A 21,173-nucleotide genomic window follows, 5' to 3' on the forward strand; every position below is an offset into this window, starting at 1 on the left:
CGGGTGCTCCGAGGCAAGGGCATCTGCGTGAATGGTTTTCTCGTTTGCTTCCCTTTGAGGCAGGGTTCACAGACCGCACGTTCCTCTAATTCACTTTTCTTTAGCTGCATACCTTTAACCATTTCGTAGTCCACCATCTTCACAAGTCCACTTTTTCCGATGTGACCGAAACGCCTGTGCCATAGCTCTTCGTTGCTAATAGCATTTTGCGACACAAGAGCAGCCGGCTCTTTCACTCGCGACACTTCCACATTCAGCTCGTAAAGCTTATCCTTTCGTTTCCCAGTGCAAACAAAATCTCGTTTTGCAAAATCTCGGCACTGTTTTTCTTGAAGAACACTTCCATCCCCAACTGTCCAACGCGTTGAATCGAAAACAGATTGTAACGCAGTCCCGGCACGTAAAGAACTTCGCTGACAACACAGTTCGCCCGTTTGCTTCCGACTTTCGTCACTATGTCAACAAGACCCGAGTGATTGCTTTCAAGCATCTGTCCAGAAACCACTTTAATTAATACTGGCTTGTCTAGTTTCTTCACGTCGCGTAACCAATCAATCGTTCCAACCATATGGTCAGAAGCACCGGAATCGAGAATCCACGAAACGTCACTTTGCCGCGAATCGTTTGCATTATCGCCGACCGAACGAGTCACAAACACAGTATCCGCTTTGCTTACGTGTGCTTTTCCTTTTAGCACGCTCTTTTTCGGCATCTGTTCGCGTTCATTTGGGCACTCCGCGCGTTTGTATCCGACTTTCCCGCACGAAAAACACTTGAATTTCTTCTTGTTTTTCTTTTCTTTTCCAGCAAAAGCTGTCGAGTCCGCACCAGCTTCAACGTCACTGCTATTTGCACGTTTAACGCTCTCGCTGAGCAACCGCGCCCGCACAAAATCCAGGGTACACTGTTCGTCCGATAGTGTTTCGAGCACTGTTGCCAAGTTGCCATACGAAGACGGCATCAATTCTAGTAAAAAGAACACAACAAGCCGTTCGTCCAACTTAATACCTGCCGAATCCAATTCACGAACAGTTTTATCAAACAGCAGCAGATGCTGCTCCATCGTGCCAGTCTCGTATTTCAGTGCCAGTAACTTTTTCAGCAGGAAAAACTGTCCGGAAATCTCTTTACGGGCGAACGCATTCTGCACAGCTTGCCAAATTTCCACCGAATTTTGCTTCTGCTTGACATATTCAAGCTGCGAATCTACAATGTTCCGAAATAGCACCGACTTGCACCGAATGCCTCTCGTTTTCCGATCAAACAGTCCATTTTCCTTCGCTCGTTTTACTTCAGCACTATCGTCGATGAGTACACGAAATTCATCGACTTCTTCCGGAACCTGCTGTATGCATGGCAAAAGACCTAGCTCCTCCAGTGCACTTCCATACGAAAACTCCAATTTGCGAAATTGGTTCGATGGTACCCTTCCGGTACACTTTCTGTTCTTCCTCCATCGTACTGGACAGCAATTCACTCGACCGAAAGAAAACTAAATGCGCACGATTTCGATGACTATACGTTTTTCCGAAAAACACGATACGCGCTTTGTAGGTTAGGGCATAGCCCATAACCTGAGAAGATACTCTAAATAAAATGCGCAGAACCTACATGTGTGGTGTACAAAAACGAAGTGTCTTTTATTCCTTTTTCCTTTTTTCCTTTTTTTCGGGTTATCCAACTGGTCGCTTAATAGCGTATAAAACTCTGCGCTGGGCCCTTTTGTGTTGTCAACAAAGTGTCAGGGAGACCTCAAACATCAGTTCTACCTGACGAGACAGGCACTGGCGCCCACTAAAACACAGGTAGAACCCCAAGCATAGCCGTCACGCCTATACCCGCAGGCGGAGGCGTTTCGGCCCTGCGCGGACTCCACGAACTGACTCTAAGATCTCTCTGCCAAAGGCCGGAATGTCATATTTTAAATATAATGATGATGATGACGATGATGATGATAATTATGATGATGAGAAGAAAAATAATAGATCGAATTTGTAAATGTGCTTTGGACTTTTTGTACCACTCGAGTTGCAATATGTGGTATAGTGAAGAAGTGGAGAATTCGTCAGCCCCGCCTGACACCGGCCTTCAACCGCGCACCCGCTTTCAGTTTTCCAACACAAACAACCACAAATGAACCAATAGGTAAGACAAATTTCGGAGCATTAGTGGTTATCAACTTATCAGGGCAAATTTAATCTTTCATCCCCTTAGTATTCACAGTGCATTCCCACGATACAAAGTAAATTGAGCGCAGCACAAGCTGGACGTTCGCGGTAGTCGACAGAAGCTTCAAAATATAGAGACTCGCCCGCCTTCCAACCCTCGAGACCAAAGTGCTGTAAAGCTCTGGGCTTAAACGTCTCTTTAAGACTGGACCCCTTCCCATCGACAGAGCCCGCGGGCGGCCATCAGAGCTCAGGACAGCCACGGGGCCAGTGCAAAAATCCTACTCTATCTAGCAGCACCGCCTAGCCGAAACTCGAACACGCGACACGAATTGACCTAATTTTCCCATCTGCTACCTAAGAAGTGCTATTACCCGTAATCATTACAGAATGGTCCTTCGGCATCCAATCGGATCTGGTATCCCGCTTACATCCCATTACTAACCCTAAGCCCCCGACCAACTCAATCAATCCGACATTTTTCGGAGATATTTGTGACAGTTGTGATAAATAAGGATGAATCCCAGAAAACTTCATCTATTGTCAGAGATCCCCATGCTGGCCTTATTCTTAAACGGAATAAAAGCACTTTCTGAACAACGCAACAATCACATTTGGTAAATTTTTACCCCGAGTCCCACTTGAAATCACAAAAGTATTTTGATATATACCCACATTCAGAAGTAAACGTGACCGCTGTTCATTTACTGATTAGTTAAAAAGCCCTACACCACGACAAGGTTCAGTTTTATCGTAGGGAAAAACGAAGTGTCTTTTATTCAAATCAAAAACGGTTACGGTTTATTACAGAATGCACTCTAAAGCAATTGTGATCAGATTGATCTCAACAATGTTCAAAAGAGAAAAGCGAAATATTTAGATTCAATTCTTCATTGAATGCAATGGTGGCTTTGAAAATACGTCGACGGGGGCTCATAAGTACAGCACCTGCAACGATTAAGACATAGAGATTTTTTTTTAATCACTTGTGTGCATCATAAAGGTTGAAATAGTAATGAATGACCAGCCCACAAATTATTGTATTACATATGCTTATGCGTAGCCTGACATAATTCAATAATCTTACTTCAATACTTACTTACTTTACCAATAGCTCTTTTAAATGCCACAAGCGAGTACAAATAACATTAAAGCCAAAACACGTTAATCGCAAATATGACGTGCCATTCGATGTCATTGCCATTCCTTCTCTATTGACATGAATGGCAACAGGCACATAAGTTAGCGGCGTCGATTCACTTCTTTTACTCCGAGAAGGTTTTACTAATTTACTTTCACAGTTTACTGCTTGTTACATAGCAGAAAATATGGCACATATGCAAAAATTTCTGTTTCATTTGATGTGAGTCCTTATCTTCCTAAACCCCTTCAAAAACCCGCACATGCCAAATTTGGTTCCATTTGCTTAATTAGTTCATAACTCGAGAACTAGTATTTCATTTGTATAGGAGCCCCCCCCCCCCCCCTGTTTAAAGACGGATGGGTCTCAGTACACCATAGAAAGAATTCTTGCCTTCAAAAACCCCCACATGCCAAATTTGGTTCCCTTTGCTTGATTAATTCTCGAGTTATGAGGAAATTTGTATATTTGTATGGGAGACCCCCCTCCTAGACAGGGGACGGGTTTCAATTCACCATAGAAAAAACTACAAGGTATACAGCCCTAAGGGTTGTACGAAAGGGCGACGTAGGACTGTGTCATATAATACTCATTATATTGATAACATGTTTTAATCGATGAAGTATAACTTTATGTCTGATCATTAAATCAAAGACTAATGTAAACTGCATTTCTGGCATATGCATATTTGAGTATTTGTGAGTATCATTGGTTGAGTGTTTATTTGTAAAAGAAGAGCGAAATATTCTGATTTAATTCTTCATTGAATCAATGGTGGTTTTGAAAAAACCGTTTGAAATTGTTTGGTGGCCCTGAAAAGAACTATGTTTGAGCTGATAGCACTTCTTAAAAATCAGTACTATAATTACTGTTGCCAATATATAGATGGATGTCGCTATTCGGTCCTTTAGACTCTAGGATGATGGTTGCCCGCTAATACAGGAGTGATAGGAAATACCAAATCACTGTAAAGTAGAAATGGATTAGTTTTATCAAAATACTGACCGTCCGTCAGTGCGATCGTGCGGTAAATGAGCAGACGGCGAACCTACTGTGCGATTTTATAGCCACTGGCACTGCCGTTGCTACTTGTAATCTAGTGTAGGTATGGAAGAAACCAGATCCGTTGCTGCTGCTGCTCAAATAATTATCCGAATGGAACGTTAATCATTTAGAAAGTGTAGAAAAATCTTTCCATTCTTCAATTACTATAGTTCTTATAAGAACTGTTTAAGACCACAACGGCCTACTGCTGAATTTGCTGCCCGTCAGTCGATCCGTTTTCATTTGCCTTCAGTGTTGGTTTGCGAAAATTACCGCCAAAATGCCATTGGGTTTCGGTGGTCGGGTCGATGGTAAATACTGACCGTCCGTCAGTGCGATTGTGCGATGAATGAGCAGACGGCGAACCAAGAGTACCATTTTATAGTCACTGGCACTGCCGCTGCTGCTTGTAAGTTAGTGTAGGTGGTGGAGGAAACCATATCGGCTGCTGCTGCTTAAATGATTGTCCGACACTGATTGAGCAAGCTATCGAACAACTTCGCATGTCTGCGATGGGGATTATGCAAAATGTAATGTTAAGTGCATCGTGTGGGATTCACGTTGGCCATTGCCCTCTGATTCCGCTTGTCTTCGGGGTCGGTGTTGCCGTCAATGTTGCCGATTGGATTGGAAAAGGGGCGTGGCTTACAAAGTGGTCTCAAGGTTATCATTTGGATCCAAATCCTTTGGTGTATCTAATTGTCGTCCGTGCCTGTGAAGCTAGGCGATAACAAGGGAAATGTATGTAAAAATTCGACCTTGAATCTTTACACACATTTTCACTATTTAGCGTATAAAAAATTATTAATATGTTACTATAAAATTGCTGGACATTTTATCTATCCAACGACATATTAACTGTTATGTTTCGTTCAGTAGTATAGTAGCTATTAGCGTTTGAAATATTTCATTCAAACGTTACACTTCTATTTCTCGTTTTTACAAAGTGCTACCCAGTCCCAGTATAGTAAACAAAGACGTAGTCCTACGTCAAAACCCCCACACGCTAAATTTGGTTCAATTTGCTTGATTAATTTTCGAGCTATGAGGAAATTTGTAATTCATTTGTATGGGAGCCCCCCACTTAGAAGGGTAGGGGTCTCAGTATACCATAGAAAAAATTCTTACCTCCAAAAACCCCTACATGCCAAATTTGGTTCCATTTGCTTGATTAGTTCTCGAGTTTTGAGGATATTTGTGTTTCATTTGTATAGGAGCGCCCCTCTTACGCCCTCCATAAAATTGCTCTCTTACCCCCTCCATAAAATTGCTGATCATTTTGTCTGTCCTACGACATAATTTGTTCAGTTTCGTTCAGTAGTTTAGTAGTTATTATCATTTGAAATCTTTCATTCAAACGTTACACTTCTATTTTCGTTCTCACAAAGTGCTACCCAGTCCCAGAATAGTAAACAAAGACGTAGTCTTACGTAAAGAAAAAATGACGTATTTGAAGCACTCAAAGGTCTTTTTTTTGTATTGTTTATGCAGGGAGAAAATCTAGACATAGACAGCACCTTCACGGTGCCGAATAGGATTCATGAGGTGCCAACATGCGCCTACCTACCAAAAAAATCCTGCTGCCCATTCCTGAATCCCTCCGGGACTACCGTTAGGTTTTACTTCAGGAGGGAGGACGTGCCTAAACACTCCGACTTATCCGTTGCGTGTGTGGGTTCACACAACACCCTTGCCACTTCATACCGCCACTATCCTTCACCGAGGGCCTGGGCTGCTCAATTAGCCCGTTACTGATCCTAGCTAAGCTATGTCAGGCCCTGTCGTTGCAAACGTTCTAGCCGTTGCAACTCCGTTATCACCACCGTTGCCGCCCTATCGACGGCACCCCATACGCGCTGCTCAGTGCACATTCTCTGCACAATGTTGTCGGCGTTGGTGTCTTCCCCAACGACCGCAAGCATCACCCGCCGAGTGGTCGTGAAACGCGGGTAGTGAAAAATCACATGCTCCGCCGTTTCCTCGGCTACCGTGTAAACGGGGCAAAAGGGTGAGTCTAGCCGCCCACGCGTATGCAGATACTTCTTAAAATGGATGCTTTAAGAAGTATCTGCATACGCGTGGGCGGCTAGACTCACCCTTTTGCCCCGTCCCGACAGAAACTGGGTAAGGAAAAAGTTTACCTCACCATGTCCTTTACCGATCCAGGACGATATGTTCTGGATCAGCCTATGGGTCCACCTACCATGATCGGTGCGATCCCCTTCCGCCTGCCAACGCCTAATAGAGTCTAGCCTAAATCTGTCCCTAGCGCCCCTGACGTTCCTCTGCCTATGGCACTCGATGTCCTCACCTAGAAGTATGCATATGGGAATCATGGCTGCAATAACCCCAATCGCATCCAACGATATGGTACGGTAGCCGCACGCAACGCGCAATGCCAACAGCCTGAACACCTTGTTCAGACATGCCTGATTGCGCTTACTCTCCAAAGCCGGGCCCATGCCAGTGCACCATACCGTAGCACCGACATGGCAACGCTGGCCATCAGGCGTCTCTTACTACTGCTAGGAGCGTAGCCGTTCGGCATGATCTTGGACAGCGCATCAGTAACTGCCATCGACGCTTTACCACAAGCATAATCCATATGGCTGGTGAAGTTCAGCCTGTTGTCTGCCATAACACCCTGGTACTTCACACTTCGTTTGGAGACAATCACCTGTCCTTCAACGATTATTTTGGCCTCTAAGGTCGACTTACGGTTGCTGATCATCAGCGCTTCCGTCTTGTGATGGGCCAATCTTAGACTGACGCCCGCCATCCAACCCTCTATTATGCTTATGGCGTCTAATGCCAGCATTTCTACCTCCTCTAGAAACTCACTTTCTACTGTAAGGACGATATCATCGGCGAAGCCAGTGATCTCGATCCCAGTGGGTAGTTCAAGCCTCTGCACCCCATCATACATGGCATTCCAGAGCGTGGGGCCAAGAATCGAGCCCTGTGGACAACTCGCCGTCACTTTGTACTTCTTCGCCCCATCCGCCGTGTCGTACACTAGCGTCCGGCTCTCGAAGTAGCTTTTAAGCAACCTGCATAGATGATCCGGTACCCTCATCCTACGCAGCGCTAACGCGATTGCTCCCCAGTTAGCGCTGTTAAAGGCGTTTTTGACATCGATTGTGACTATGGCACAATACCTGTCGCCTCGCCTTTTCCGTTTCATAGGCTTCTCGGCCCTCTCCACCACGGACTTTATGGCGTCTACAGTGGACTTCCCCTTACGGGAGCCAAACTGCGAGCTTGCCAGTCCAACATCGCTTTCCATCACAGGCGTCAGCCTGTTTAGGATTACCCACTCTAGCAATTTGCCTAACGTGTCCAATAGGCAAATTGGTCTGTACGACGAGGGATCATCAAGCGGGAAATAAGCATGCCACAGGTGGCCCACTGTGTGCGGCTTATAGGAGGGCTTTGCAACGATAATGTTGCAGGCTATACAGAAAAACCTGAACCACTGTGAGACGGCACAGGAGTTGCTTTGGCAAACGGCAGCCGAAATGGGGTGCGATATTGCCATTATTGCGGATCCCTACCGAGTCCCCGAATTGCGGGGCAACTGGGTAATCGACAAGGGTCGGATGGCAGCGATTGCTGTGATACCCGATCCAGGAGGTGGTTTCGTCCAACCAAGAAGGGTTCGTGACTGCTGTGGTCGGTGGCGTCTGCATCTGTAGCTGCTACACTCCACCTAGGCGGTCGCCGGAGCAGTTTGACTGGATGCTAGACGTGCTCACCGACGAGCTCACGGGTCGCTTGCCCGTTGTCATTGGAGGGGACGTCAATGCTTGGGCTGTCGAATGGGGTATTATTTGCACTACCCGTAGGGGACAAAGCTTGCTGGAAGCTCTGTCCAAGCTGGATGTAAGTCTGACTAACGTGTGATCCGTCAGTACCTTTTGTAGGGGGGTACAACAATCGATCATCGATATCACCTTCTGCAGCCCAACGTTGCTTGCTGGAGCGTGTGAGATGAGTACACGCATAGCGACCACCAAGCTATACGGTACACGATTGAACGACGGATGCTACGGCCACGCGGATTGAAGTCGACAGGGAGGAGGTGGAAAGTGAAGTCCTTCAACAAAGACCTGTTCGTTGAAGCACTCAGTGCAGAGAGCGTCCGCTCGAACCTGAGTGCTCGGGAGCTGACCAACGTCCTAGTACGGGCATGTGACACCACTATGCCCAGGACGGAGCAGCCAATGAACGGTCGTCGCTCGGTATACTGGTGGAGTGATACCATTGCCCAGCTCCGCTCCAGGTGCCACAGAGCGAGGAGGCTAGTGCAGAGGGCTCGGACCGATGCAGATGCTGAAATTCGGGGGGTTGAACATAGAGCAGCCAGGCTGGCGCTCAAGAAGGTGGTTAGGCGTAGCAAGAAATCTTGTTTTTAGGAGCTATGCCGCGATGCGGCTTCAAACCCCTGGGACGGTGCATACCAGGTGGTGATGAAAAAGATGAAGGGTACATACGCGCCGCAGGAAACCTGCCCACAAAAGCTGAAAGTCATCGTGGAAGGGCTTTTTCCGCAACACGATCCAGTTTGGTGGCCTCCGATCCCGTACGGTTAATCGAATGATGTCCTCATTCCGGTAACGAATGAGGAACTCATCGTAATTGCCAGGGGTTTAAAAACGAGGAAAGCGCCCGGTCCTGACGGGACTCCGAACGATGCATTCAAAGTGGCGATCCAAGCATATCCCGATATGTTCAGAGAGACGCTTCAGAATTGCCTAGAGGTATGCGAATTTCTAGACAAATGGAAAGTCCAAAGATTGGTACTGCTGCCAAAGCCGGGAAAACCGCCTGGTGATCCCTCGTCGTACAGGCCAATTTGCCTATTGGACACGTTAGGCAAATTGCTAGAGCGGGTAATCCTAAACAGGCTGACGCCTGTGGTGGAAAGCGATGTCGGACTGGCAAGCTCGCAGTTTGGCTCCCGTAAGGGGAAGTCCACTGTAGACGCCATAAAGTCCGTGGTGGAGAGGGCCGAGAAGCCTATGAAACGGAAAAGGCGAGGCGACAGGTATTGAGCCATAGTCACAATCGATGTCAAAAACGCCTTTAACAGCGCTAACTGGGGTGCAATCGCGTTAGCGCTGCATAGGATGATGGTACCGGATCATGCAGGTTGCTTAAAAGCTACTTCGAGAGCCGGACGCTAGTGTACGACACGGTGGATAGGGCGAAGAAGTACAAAGTGACGGCGGGTGGTCCGCAGGGCTCGATTCATGGCCCCACGCTCTGGAATGCCATGTATGATGGGGTGCAGAGGCTTGAACTACCCACTGGGATCGAGATCACTGGCTTCGCCGATGATATCGTCCTTACACTGCTAGGTGAGTTTCTAGAGGAGGTGGAAACGCTGGCATTAGACGCCATAAGCATAATAGAGGGTTGGATGGCGGGCGTCAATCTAAGATTGGCCCATAACAAGACGGAAGCGCTGATGATCAGCAACCGTAAGTCGGCCTTAGAGGTCAAAATAATCGTTGGAAGACAGGTGATTGTCTCCAAACGAAGTGTGAAGTACCTAGGTGTTATGGCAGACAGCAGGCTGAACTTCACCAATCATGTGGATTATGCTTGTGGTAGAGCGTCGACGGCGGTTACTGCGCTGTCCAAGATCATGCCGACCGGCTACGGTCCTAGCAGCAGTAAGAGACACCTGATGGCCAGCGTTGCCATGTCGGTGCTACGGTACGGTGCACCAGCATGGGCCCCGACTTTGGAGAGTAAGCGCAATCAGGCATGTCTGAACAAGGTGTTCAGGCTGTTGGCATTGCGCGTTGCGCGTTGCGTGCGACTACCGTACGATATCGTTGGATGGGATTGGGGTTATTGCAGTCATGATTTGCAACGACAGGGCCTGACATAGCTTAGCTAGGGTCAGTAATGGGCTGATTGGGCCCTAGGCCCAGGCCCTAGGTGGAGGGTAGTGGCGGTAAGAAGTGACAAGGGGGTTGCGTTAACCCATATAAGCAACGGTTAAGTCGGAGTGCTTAGGCGCGTCCTCCCTCCTGAAGTAAAACCTAACGGTAGTTCCGGGAGGGGTTCAGGAATGGGCAGCAGGAGAGTTTTTAGTAGGTAGGCGCATGTTGGCACCATGTGAATCCTATTCGGCACCGTGAAGGTGCTGTCTATGAAGATTTTCTCCCTGCACAAACAATACAAAAAAAAGACGTAAGGGCCTGCATAGTGTTGTTGTCCTGCCAGTAGAAACAAGTTAGATTTAAGGAAAATTTGCGTCTATAACCCAACCAGACGCGTCGCTATCTTAATAAGTGGGTTTAGCAGTCCTCTTTTTGTCCAGCGGCTCTGCGGTTCAAAGGTACATGGGTACCAGCGAGCCACATGCCCTGGCGAGTGTTGTAGGTTCGAAGCAGGTTATAATCTCAGATTATAGCTTGGTTCGACCCATGTACCTTCCAGCATAGGACAAAAGGTAGGAGTCAAAACGACTACTTGTTAACCGTAGCTACCAATACCCCTTCCCCCTCCTCACCTTTCCGCTCTTTCCCCTCCTTCGCCAAAAAAAAATTCATTTCTTTCCCCTACCGCCCCTTCCTCAATTGTAGAACCTCCGTTTCAAAAATATTAATATACAGGTCGAAATCGATTATAAACAGACTCGATTATATAGGATTCGCCCTGGATGCCCTGGCGAGTGTTGTGGGTTCAAATCCGGTTATAATCTCAGATTATATCTTGGTTCGGCCCATGCACCTTCCAGCATTGGACAAAAGGAAGGAGTCACAAAGACAAATTGTTAAGCGTGTTAACTTGGTATTGCGTTGCGCTATGTGCAGGATAAGTCGTGGTCGGAGTGATCTAACAGGAGCGAATATATTCAAACACTGCAGCATTTCCGGGAAGCCGATTTCGCTTATTATTACTTTTCCGATGAACACTGAACTATCTTCACTAACGATTCAGATAAAATTACGCCTGTCCCAGATACGCCATATCTCCCAAACTACCAACATTGTTTTTTCTAGTTAAGTGGTTTTTATGTAGAATTTTCTAGCAAACATTTTAAGCATGTTTATTTGAAACAAGGTTGGTTCGAATCGGATCAAAACTCACTCACTCCCCATTCATTTGCCGATTCAATACATGCAGATCACGACATGCTTGTATCTTCTTGCGAAAAGAGAACCAAAGACGCAAAAGTATAAGGCGAAAGAACAACACGTGAACCTCTATCGCCGATAAACCTTTGTGTGTGTATCGCTGCTTGCGTGTGTCATATTTGATTCTCTCCGAGTGAACGGATCGGCAATAATTATCGTTTCCCGATACGAGTGAGTGATGAGTCTTGAACTTCCGATCGAATCACTTGGCGATAATGCAGTACAGCGATCGGAAGAAAATTTTATCGCAAGCAGCAAACACAGGAATCCACGAGCGTCGGGTACCTACGCATAATTTTGAATTGATATTGGCAAATAGAAGCCGTATACCACTAGCACAGCTGTGTAAACACTAAGATGGCCGTTATTACATAAAAATGAGCTTGATAATTTTGACGTAGGACTACGTCTTTCAACATAATAGACTTCATTTTAAAATATTTTACTAGGTTTGAAATTGCTATCTTAACGTGTGATTTGCCTTTGCAGGTGGATTTGTATCGAACCGCGTTGGCGGATGCAAAAGAGGAAGAGATAACAATTGTAAAATTTTGAATATTTCTAGTGTGATTTGAGATCACGGATGATGTGATTCGGTTTAGGTCGTAAAGTAGTCATTCCCTCGACGGCAACTTAATCCGGCTCGAAACTTCTCATATTTCGCAAAACAATTACAATACAGGCTGCGATTTATGTTCGTTGCGGAAGTGTAATTGATGATTTTTATTTACTTTATATGAGCAATCTACCCTTTAAAACTTTAAAAGGACGTAACTAAATACAACTTACCTATACATACCCAGCAATTTATTGTAAAAAGGATCTATCAAAACTCAGAAGTGCTTTAATCATGTTCAAATTTAGTAAACCTTTTTGGTTTTTAAAACAATTTTAGATTTGTATTTTTTTCGTTTGGCGTTTAGGTTGGCTTTTTCTGAGGCCCTCTCCTAAAAATCAATTTTCAAATAACTTTGGGAGAACCAAATCGATTTTAATGATTTTACTACCAAATAAATGGTTTTGTCATTCTTTATATTTAAATGTCAGTCCAAGTTATATGGAATAAATTGTAAAACGTCAACTAACAGTTGAATTATGTTCCCAAGATGTTTCGAGTTCCATATCAAATAACATGTAAGATGGTATAGCAAAGGTTCCTTTCACCACCAGCTGGATTAAATCCGATTTTTACACGAATTTCGGAATTTACGTGGATGTGCCCAAAACATCTTTTTTATACGTACCTAGGTTTGAAAATTATAAGGTTTTTTAACGCGAATTTCGAAATTTGCGTGGTTTTTACGCGAATTCACGAGTTTTTCTAATCGAATCCAACAAATCCAAGTCCCCTATGTTGCCAAAATCGAAACCGTGCCAAATCGAGACCCTTTTTGGATATGAAAATATTGAATGTAGATGCGTTAGAAATTGACTAAATATTATTAATCAACGATTGCAAGTCCGCCAAGAGTTATCCGTCCGGTGCAAGTAAGTTTTTGGCAACCTGCGATAAGACGTAGTCCTACGGCAATAAAAATATTACTGTTCGTAACATTCATTTTTCGTCATTTAAGGCTTGTATGCGGAAACTGACTGTTATTTAAGCATATTTTTTGAAGTGAAATATTTTATGTTGCCAAAACGGATTATTTTGTTACTAAAATCGAGGCACGCCAAAATTAAACTATGCCAAATGTGAAATCCCACTATATAATGGCCCTAAATCCACAGAGGTGGTGATATGGATAACCAGAATAACAGTGTATCAACGCACCTGAGTACGCAGAGCGGTTTTATAAACGTGCAGGGCCATTCAAATCTTTGCTTTCCACGCGCTACCTCGTTCTTAAATTTCAAACCTTGCTGAACATCTGTTTAATTCAGCCGTAATATTTTTTGCAAACATTTTAATGAACAGCAAGTTGCTGCCTTGTATTTATATTAAAACAATATCAGACATCACTATATCCTCCATTCGCCAACACAATTGCAACAAAAATATCCATAACCGAAAAATCTTACATTTTTTTCCAAGCGAAAAAAGAACGATAATCATCCAATGATCGCAATCCTTTCTCATCTGCGAAAATTATCGCCTGGCGATCCTTTTCCGTGATATTTACACACAGAGCGAATCACAAGAGAGTGAATCGCATTCCCCATGGCGCGTATACGTTTAGGATACAATACAGAGAGAATTAACTCACAGGATTGCCGATTGTGCTCACACACGGAGCAGAGCAATACATTGATAGACGATGTCGTTTCATATACCGAGAAAAAGTTGAATGCCACCAGGGATGGCACGTTCACTGTGTTTCTACACGCGGGTGAACTACACCCGCTCTTTCCTGTGTGAATCACAGTTGGTCAGAGAAGTGAAATATTGAACCACACAGCGTCGGTGCAGCGTACTCAAAGGTGAGTGTGTTGTTTCTTCACACTCACACTTGTTAGTCTCCTCTTTTCCATCGTGTTTCGCTAGTTCGCACAGGAGAAGGTGCGCTGGCACTGCCAAAGCTGCGTACACTCTTAAATGATTCTACCTGTAAATTGGTCGGATTTAGTTAAAGCTAGGTTGAAACTACTCAAAATGCCCTTAAAGTGTACAAACTCAGATTTTGAGTAGTTTTTTAACCAAAAAATTGGTAGTAGGAACTTACAAGTGCGTTATTTGTCATAGAGAATAATTCAATTATCGGTAGCAAGTAGCCAAAATTGGTTGAAATTTTTACCCAAAGTTTGAGTTTGTACACTTTAAGGGCATTTTGAGTAGTTTCAACCTAGCTTTAACTAAATCTGATCTATTTACAGGTAGAATCATTTAAGAGTGTAGATATCACACAAATGCAAGACGGCACGGAATAGAAAACATAGCAGTAGTATTCGCGTAGCGCTTGCTATGTTGCATAGATGATGTATTTCGTGTATATAATGCCGCTATTCGCATAACAGTCCCAGTTTCTATGGAGATGAAACTGTTATGTAAATAGCGGCAGTATAAATACGCAATACATCGTATACGCAACATTGCAAGCGCTACGTGAATACCCCTAGCATATTTTTCCGTTCGATGCAGCAAATGTGAGTTTGAATAAAATAGTTTAAATTTTGTATTAAAATATTTATCAATTCGAAACAAATAATCCTTGAAATACACAGTAATTATATTTTGCAATTTATGGTGACAAGTACCAACTAATATTTTAGGGCTTCAGCACTGTCAGGATTTTGGTTGCAGTTGCAGTATGCTGCGAAGTTTAAGATAATTGAAAATATCCTATTTTCTTAATATTAGGCCAAAAATATAGACTTAGAGCGAATAGACCGAGGGTGAGAGTCGAACTCACAGGTCTCAATCTTTAGTCGAATGTGTTGTTTAAGGGGACATAAACGACTAAAAATGTGTGTGTGTGTGTGTGTGTGTGTGTGTGTGTGTGTGTGTGTGTGTGTGTGTGTGTGTGTGTGTGTGTGTGTGTGTGTGTGTGTGTGTGTGTGTGTGTGTGTGTGTGTGTGTGTGTGTGTGTGTGTGTGTGTGTGTGTGTGTGTGTGTGTGTGTGTGTGTGTGTGTGTATGTATGTGTGTGTGTGTGTGTGTGTGTGTGTGTGTGTGTGTGTGTGTGTGTGTGTGTGTGTGTGTGTGTGTGTGTGTGTGTGTGTGTGTGTGTGTGTGTGTGTGTGTGTGTGTGTGTGTGTGTGTGTGTGTGTGTGTGTGTGTGTGTGTGTGTGTGACGCTTGACTTTAGTTATCTGTTTCTCGGATATGGCTTAACCAATTTGATCGCCGTTAAGCTTGTTTCAAAGGTGTTACTGCCTTGCAGATCACTATTGAATTGTTTTGCGGTCCGAGGTTTCGTTTAAAAGTTAGGCCATTGCAGATAATTTCAAAAGTTTTTGTGCCCCCCCCCCCCTTGGAAATTGGCTCGAAAAATCGTGGGGCAAAAAATAATTGGTAGGGTATGAGTTAATATTTTTTCATAAAATCAATTGTCTGTGGGCTCTACAGCCTGAAAAACTCGAAAAATGAGTGTACGAGTTGAGTTAATGCTTCTAGCACGAAACAAAAATGGAAATTCGAACAACGGAGTTTCAGAAAATCGGCCGAAAAATTTTTCTTTCGTTTTTTTTTATTCGAGCAACAAAAAAATATATATCTTAGGCATTTTTACCGATTTTCTGAAACTCCGTTGTTCGAATTTCTATTTCTGTTTCATGCTAGAAGCATTAACTCAACTCATACACTCATTTTTCGAGTTTTTCAGGCTGTAGAACTCAAAAACTTTTGAAATTATTTGCAATGGCCTTATTTGAAAAAAATCATACACATAAGCATTCCAGTGCGGCGTAAAACAACCTCGCCGAATAAAACGCCGCTCCTGGAAAAACACGATTTCCAAACTTTATGTACCTTTTTCTCAGAAATTACACAACGTATGCAATTGACTTGTCTTGTGACAAACACCTTATGTTTGATAAATTAATATCCCACAAGCATTAGTTGAAGCATATACCTGAATGAACAAGAAAAAAGAAATTACATTGTGCTTAGCTGCGCGACTAATGGAGTGTTAACTAACACATTTATTTACAGGTTATTCCTATGGATTAATGCAATTGAACACAAAAAAAAATCAAAAAAATATGCATGGTGAAAGCTATGTCTAAGTGTACCCCGCGTCTCTGTGTGTCACCGTTGCTAATAGGAATGTTTTATAAAAAATAGTGAACTAGCGGACAACATTTTTTTTAATATTAACTATTATTACTATGTGATGCCGTGCAGTAATTTTAGTTTTAATTTAATATGTATTTGTTGTTGAACATCACTTAAAAATGATTGCAAAAAAATTTATGTTGACCCCCTAAAATTGATTTTTGTTGAAAAATATATTTAAAAATCAACATTTTTTTCTCAAACTGCATTATACGATGTAGGTTCACAAACTTCACTTTCCATGTAAATATCATGGATCTTGTTTTATGACTTAGCTATTCCCGTTGACTCACTGTTGACTACTCTCGCCTACTGTTAGAATAATGTCAATGTTAATTAAGGTGCGACTTGTTCATTTTTTAACAATATTACTTCTGTTGCCATCCTAATATTTGTGGGGTGTGGCCAAAGTTTCTTGGAAACATCGGGCAACATTAATGTTGGGAAAATTATAAAAACAAGTTACATGCTACATGTCAGTTTTTAGATAGTACCTAGGGGAAGGGCGGTAAAGACGGACACCTTAAGGTAAAGACTCAATATCTACTCAAATATAACTGTATTGATCCCAATTTTCGTATAAACTGAACCTTTAAGTTTCTGTCTAATAAAGTTACAACGTGTGCTGGAAAATTTCTTCCAAAATTTATGCATTTTTTAATATTATAAACATCATGTATAAATCAGAGTTTCTGCGCATGGACGGGAAAGACGGACACTTGATATGGGAAAGACGGGCACTCGCAAAAAGGTGTCACGCGTCGTTGAATTATCAGTATTAAGAAAAATTAACATATTTCATAATGTATTTAGGAAAGAATTGGTTTGGGAAACCCCCTTCCCGATCCCCCCTTTGAGCGTGAAAATAGAATGGTTCCCTTCAATATTTTAATTGGTGACGAATTAATCGTTTCTAAAAGTTGGCTCATTTCAACTGTTATATGACTTCTGGTTACTTGTACATATATAATATGGAAGTATTTGCAATGTTAAATCGTTGTTGGGCGTTGTTGTGAACCCATTTTGTTCAAAATCTGTGTGTCCGTCTTTCCCTACCGTTGGGTGTCCGTCTTTCCCGACTTGGATACCATTTTTTCAAACTTCAATAACTTTTTACTGAATATTCAAAAATTCACTAGGTTTCCAATGGATATTCAGTGAAAGATCAAACTAACGCAATGTCGTCGGTTTAGCATGAATATGTTGTTTTTTAACGATTTACCAGCTATTTTCTTCACGCACAAAATTACATCGGTTAGCGTATATACGCATTTTTTCTTTGTTTTGCTTATAAATTTGTCAGCTACGCTGCTAAAAATCGGCAGTTTATTTCAAAAGTGTTAATTCAACCTATAGAAACATTTCCCATCATTGATTTGCTTCAAAAAATTATTGTTTATGACATATGACAAGTGTCCGTCTTTCCCGCAGTGTCCGTCTTTACCGCCCTTCCCCTACTTGCTAATACCGCGAAAATAGCTGTACAAAATCACGTCGGACTCGATTATTAACAAAATGTGTCGATTATACTACAACATGCAACATTGGTGTATTTTATTCATAATTAAATGTTTAGCCGTTAAAAATCAAATCAAAAATTATTTCGTATATGTCATAAACACCAATATCGAGACAATTAAATAAATTACAATTACAATAAATTTTCATAGTGACTAAAGTTCTTAGCGATAATGAAATAGAGAAAAACCGCTAGCCTGATTTTTAGTTAAGTCCTGTAAACAAAAATAAAGAAGCGAGAGTTTGTTTCCTTATATGGTAGTTTGGAATAACCCACGCGGTTTTTACTTTGATGGCAACAATAGAACCTATTCGAAAATCGGGCCAGAATGGTATTCTAAGAGCGCGGACAACCAGGTGTGATTTGTAATACAGTAGGATTTCGAATTAGGCAACAACGGCGTATCGCCTATGTTGCCAAAATCGAAACCGTGCTAAAATCGAGTCCCTTTTTTGAAATGAAAAAATTGAATGTAAATGCGTTGGAAATAGACTAAATATTATTAATCAACGATTGCAACTATTTTATCTTTAAAAAGTCCGCTTAGAGCTATTTGTCCGGTGCAAGTAAGTTTTTGGCAATCTGCGGTAAGACGTAGTCCTACGGCAATAAAAATATGAAATATCTTCGAAATATCTTATTACCGCCAGCTCCACGCGAAAAAATCATTCATTGACATGCATCATAGAAGCATTTCAATTTCTGTGTAGCTCATCGAAACGGAAACAACACAAAGCGAACTCCCCAATAAACTGCTTCCAAGTGACTTCTCAGTATCTTTACCGCTGCAGCGCGCTGGTGAACTATACATTTCTATGAAGTGTGAATTCACAGTAAGGATCGCACAGCCAAGTCACACTTGTATCTCACAGTGAAGCCACACTTGGGGCCTTCACAGTGGCAGTGTAGTTGTTTTCATGTCCGCTTTGTGCGGTGTTTCGGAGAAGAAAAGACGCTGTCGTCAGTTCCATTGCCACTTACACTGCATCTAGGAGCCAGTGAACTAATGATTATACCTCTGCATCCTTGCTATTCGCTGAGAGAACTGTGTGAATCACTCTTCGCACCCGCTGCAAGTTGAGGTGCTGGCCATCCCTGAATGCCACTCACAGTTTTCTCGCGGATCACCAACCCTAATTTGAATATAAAATTGGGGATGTTTTGAGATATTCGCATATTTCGTTTCACATCGCAAAAAAATGTATGATATTGACAAATTAGACAAAAATATCATTCGATTGTGAGACCAAAAACCCAAAGAAAAAGTATATTAGCATGTCTTTATATCAAACTATTTTAGAGATTTTTAAGCCCGAAAAATATCATTTTTTAAAAATTTGTAAAAAAAAAGAAGTAGCGCCACTGCTGGGGGATTGATCAATTGGCGTAGCACTTTGGGAAAGAGGTTGTGGGGTCAAAATGAACAATTATGCCAGCTTTGGTTGCAATCGCTGATGGTCGGATCCAAAGCTTGTGTACGTTTGAGATGGAATGACCCATATGCAAAAAATCTCACGGTTTTTCGCTGTTTGAACCATTATGCAGCCTAGTTCCTATAGGATTAAAACACCTGAAACACGCACTTGACTGTTCATATGACCTCAAAAGAATTATTAAATAAAACAATAAAACAATTAAATAAAAACAATAAATTATTAAATAAGTTTAAAAGAACAAACAAACAAATTATTATTGGGGCTGATATAATAGGTAAAAAGCTGATGTAATCAGGAGCTGATATGATTGGATCCATTACTGTATCATTAATGATTTGCTGTATTTTGACAATTCTCTCGTATCTTAAGATGTCTAGATTGGTTTAATAACTATTTTGTTTGTTTTATATTTCTTTTTTTCAGACCTTCATACCAGGCTTAACAAAACAACGAAAAATTCTGATAACAAAGGAATCACCCGCCCCATTGACCTCGTCAACAAATCATGGAACACAAGGTCTGGCTTGTGATAACTCTCAATGCCATAACAGAAACATTCCAAGTGCAAATGGGACGCAGCAATCGTCATCTACTATTCTTATACATGATTTCTTACCTATAGATACAAGTGTATTGGAGAAGGGTTCAAATTGTAATTCTTTTCTTTAGCACTTTCATAGCACAGACAGAAAATAAGATTTAAAATTAACTTGAACATTGAGCATAATAAATTAATCCCATCAGCAATACAGAGCAGAAGACTTCCGGTAGTAACAAACTTTTAATAACAAAAATCATTGTAATAAACAGTATAGACACTGTACGTGACTGTACTATTAACACTATACTGTCCAGCTGTTTACGAGCCATAATGGCGGACGTGTTGAATAACATTTTTGACATTTCAGTAATATATGGCACGTTTTGTTTCACTACGTTCAGATTTTTCAGAAGAGCACAATACCTGGTGAAGAGCTTATACAAAAGTTGATATATTTGCCATTAGATTTGTAAGTATAGTAAATGTTACCGGTAGTTCAGTTTACTATACCACATCTATCAAATTACAATAGCAAAATTGGTAATTTCAACAAACTTGCGAAATAACCTCGTTTATTTGTCAGCGAACATTTGCAGTATTCGCATCATTTCTGTTTCTAAATCCGAAATGGTTTATATCAAACCTTTTTCAAATTGTAACGCGGAATTCAACATGAATTTTCACTTATTGTTCACTTTGACGACAAATCCTAATTCTCCAGTGAACGTTTTGGCGGCCATGTCGAGTCGTGAGCGGCCTATTTAGTTGAGGATTGCTGTCAGACTTCCTGTGCGCGCGCCTCTGTTTCGTGCGACGAGATTATTTTTACTCTCGCGCACAGTATTTCTATCTGCAAGCGACGCGACAACGTATGTCACGTACGATTTGTTGTTTGCTCTTTTGCTTCTCCTTCGTTAACCAGCGGGGTGCGTTCGAAGATTTCTCGTCGCTTTACAAGTTGAACGAGATACTTGTATGGCATGTACGTGAGACAGTTCGTGCGCCTGATCTCGCGAGACTTGCTCGTGTGCTTGTCGCGCTGCTTGTCGCTTCTCGCATCATGCGACTGCTGCTGGGTAAAGCTTGGGTTTTTTTTATCTTTCGTCGTCGTTTTTTCTGCAATCTGGCGCGTATAAAATAGTCAATTAAGCAGGTAGGAACAGATTGGATGCAAATAGTACTAGTGTAACAAGTACATGGTTGATGATTTGTAAATACTTTTGCTGATAGTTATTTAGTTTCGTCAGTTTATTTATTTATAATTAATTTGTTTATTTCAATAATTGTTTCCTGCTGTAAATAGTATTTGCGATAATCACTTATTTTGTTAATCTAATTATTTTGTTAATATTAATTAATTTGTTAAACGTTTGAATATATTTAATCTGGTTGAGCAACTATTATTAAGCAAAAATCCTTACGATGGTACACCGCAAGCAAGGCAGCGGTCGAAACATA

General features: G+C 42.1%; 1 protein-coding gene across 1 annotated transcript in view; it reads left to right on the plus strand.

Annotated features, from left to right (window-relative positions):
* Window positions 1-20,816, plus strand: part of LOC128743672 (calcineurin-binding protein cabin-1-like) — an 858,845-nt gene extending 838,029 nt beyond the window's left edge. The window contains exon 21 of the mRNA XM_053840294.1: window positions 19,598-20,816. Coding sequence (XP_053696269.1) covers window positions 19,598-19,843 — 246 coding nt within the window. The 3' untranslated portion in view covers window positions 19,844-20,816. The remainder of the gene's footprint in view (window positions 1-19,597) is intronic.
* Window positions 20,817-21,173: the final 357 nt, after the last annotated feature.

Source organism: Sabethes cyaneus, chromosome 3 (assembly GCF_943734655.1).
Source record: "Sabethes cyaneus chromosome 3, idSabCyanKW18_F2, whole genome shotgun sequence".
NCBI lineage: Eukaryota > Metazoa > Arthropoda > Insecta > Diptera > Culicidae > Sabethes > Sabethes cyaneus.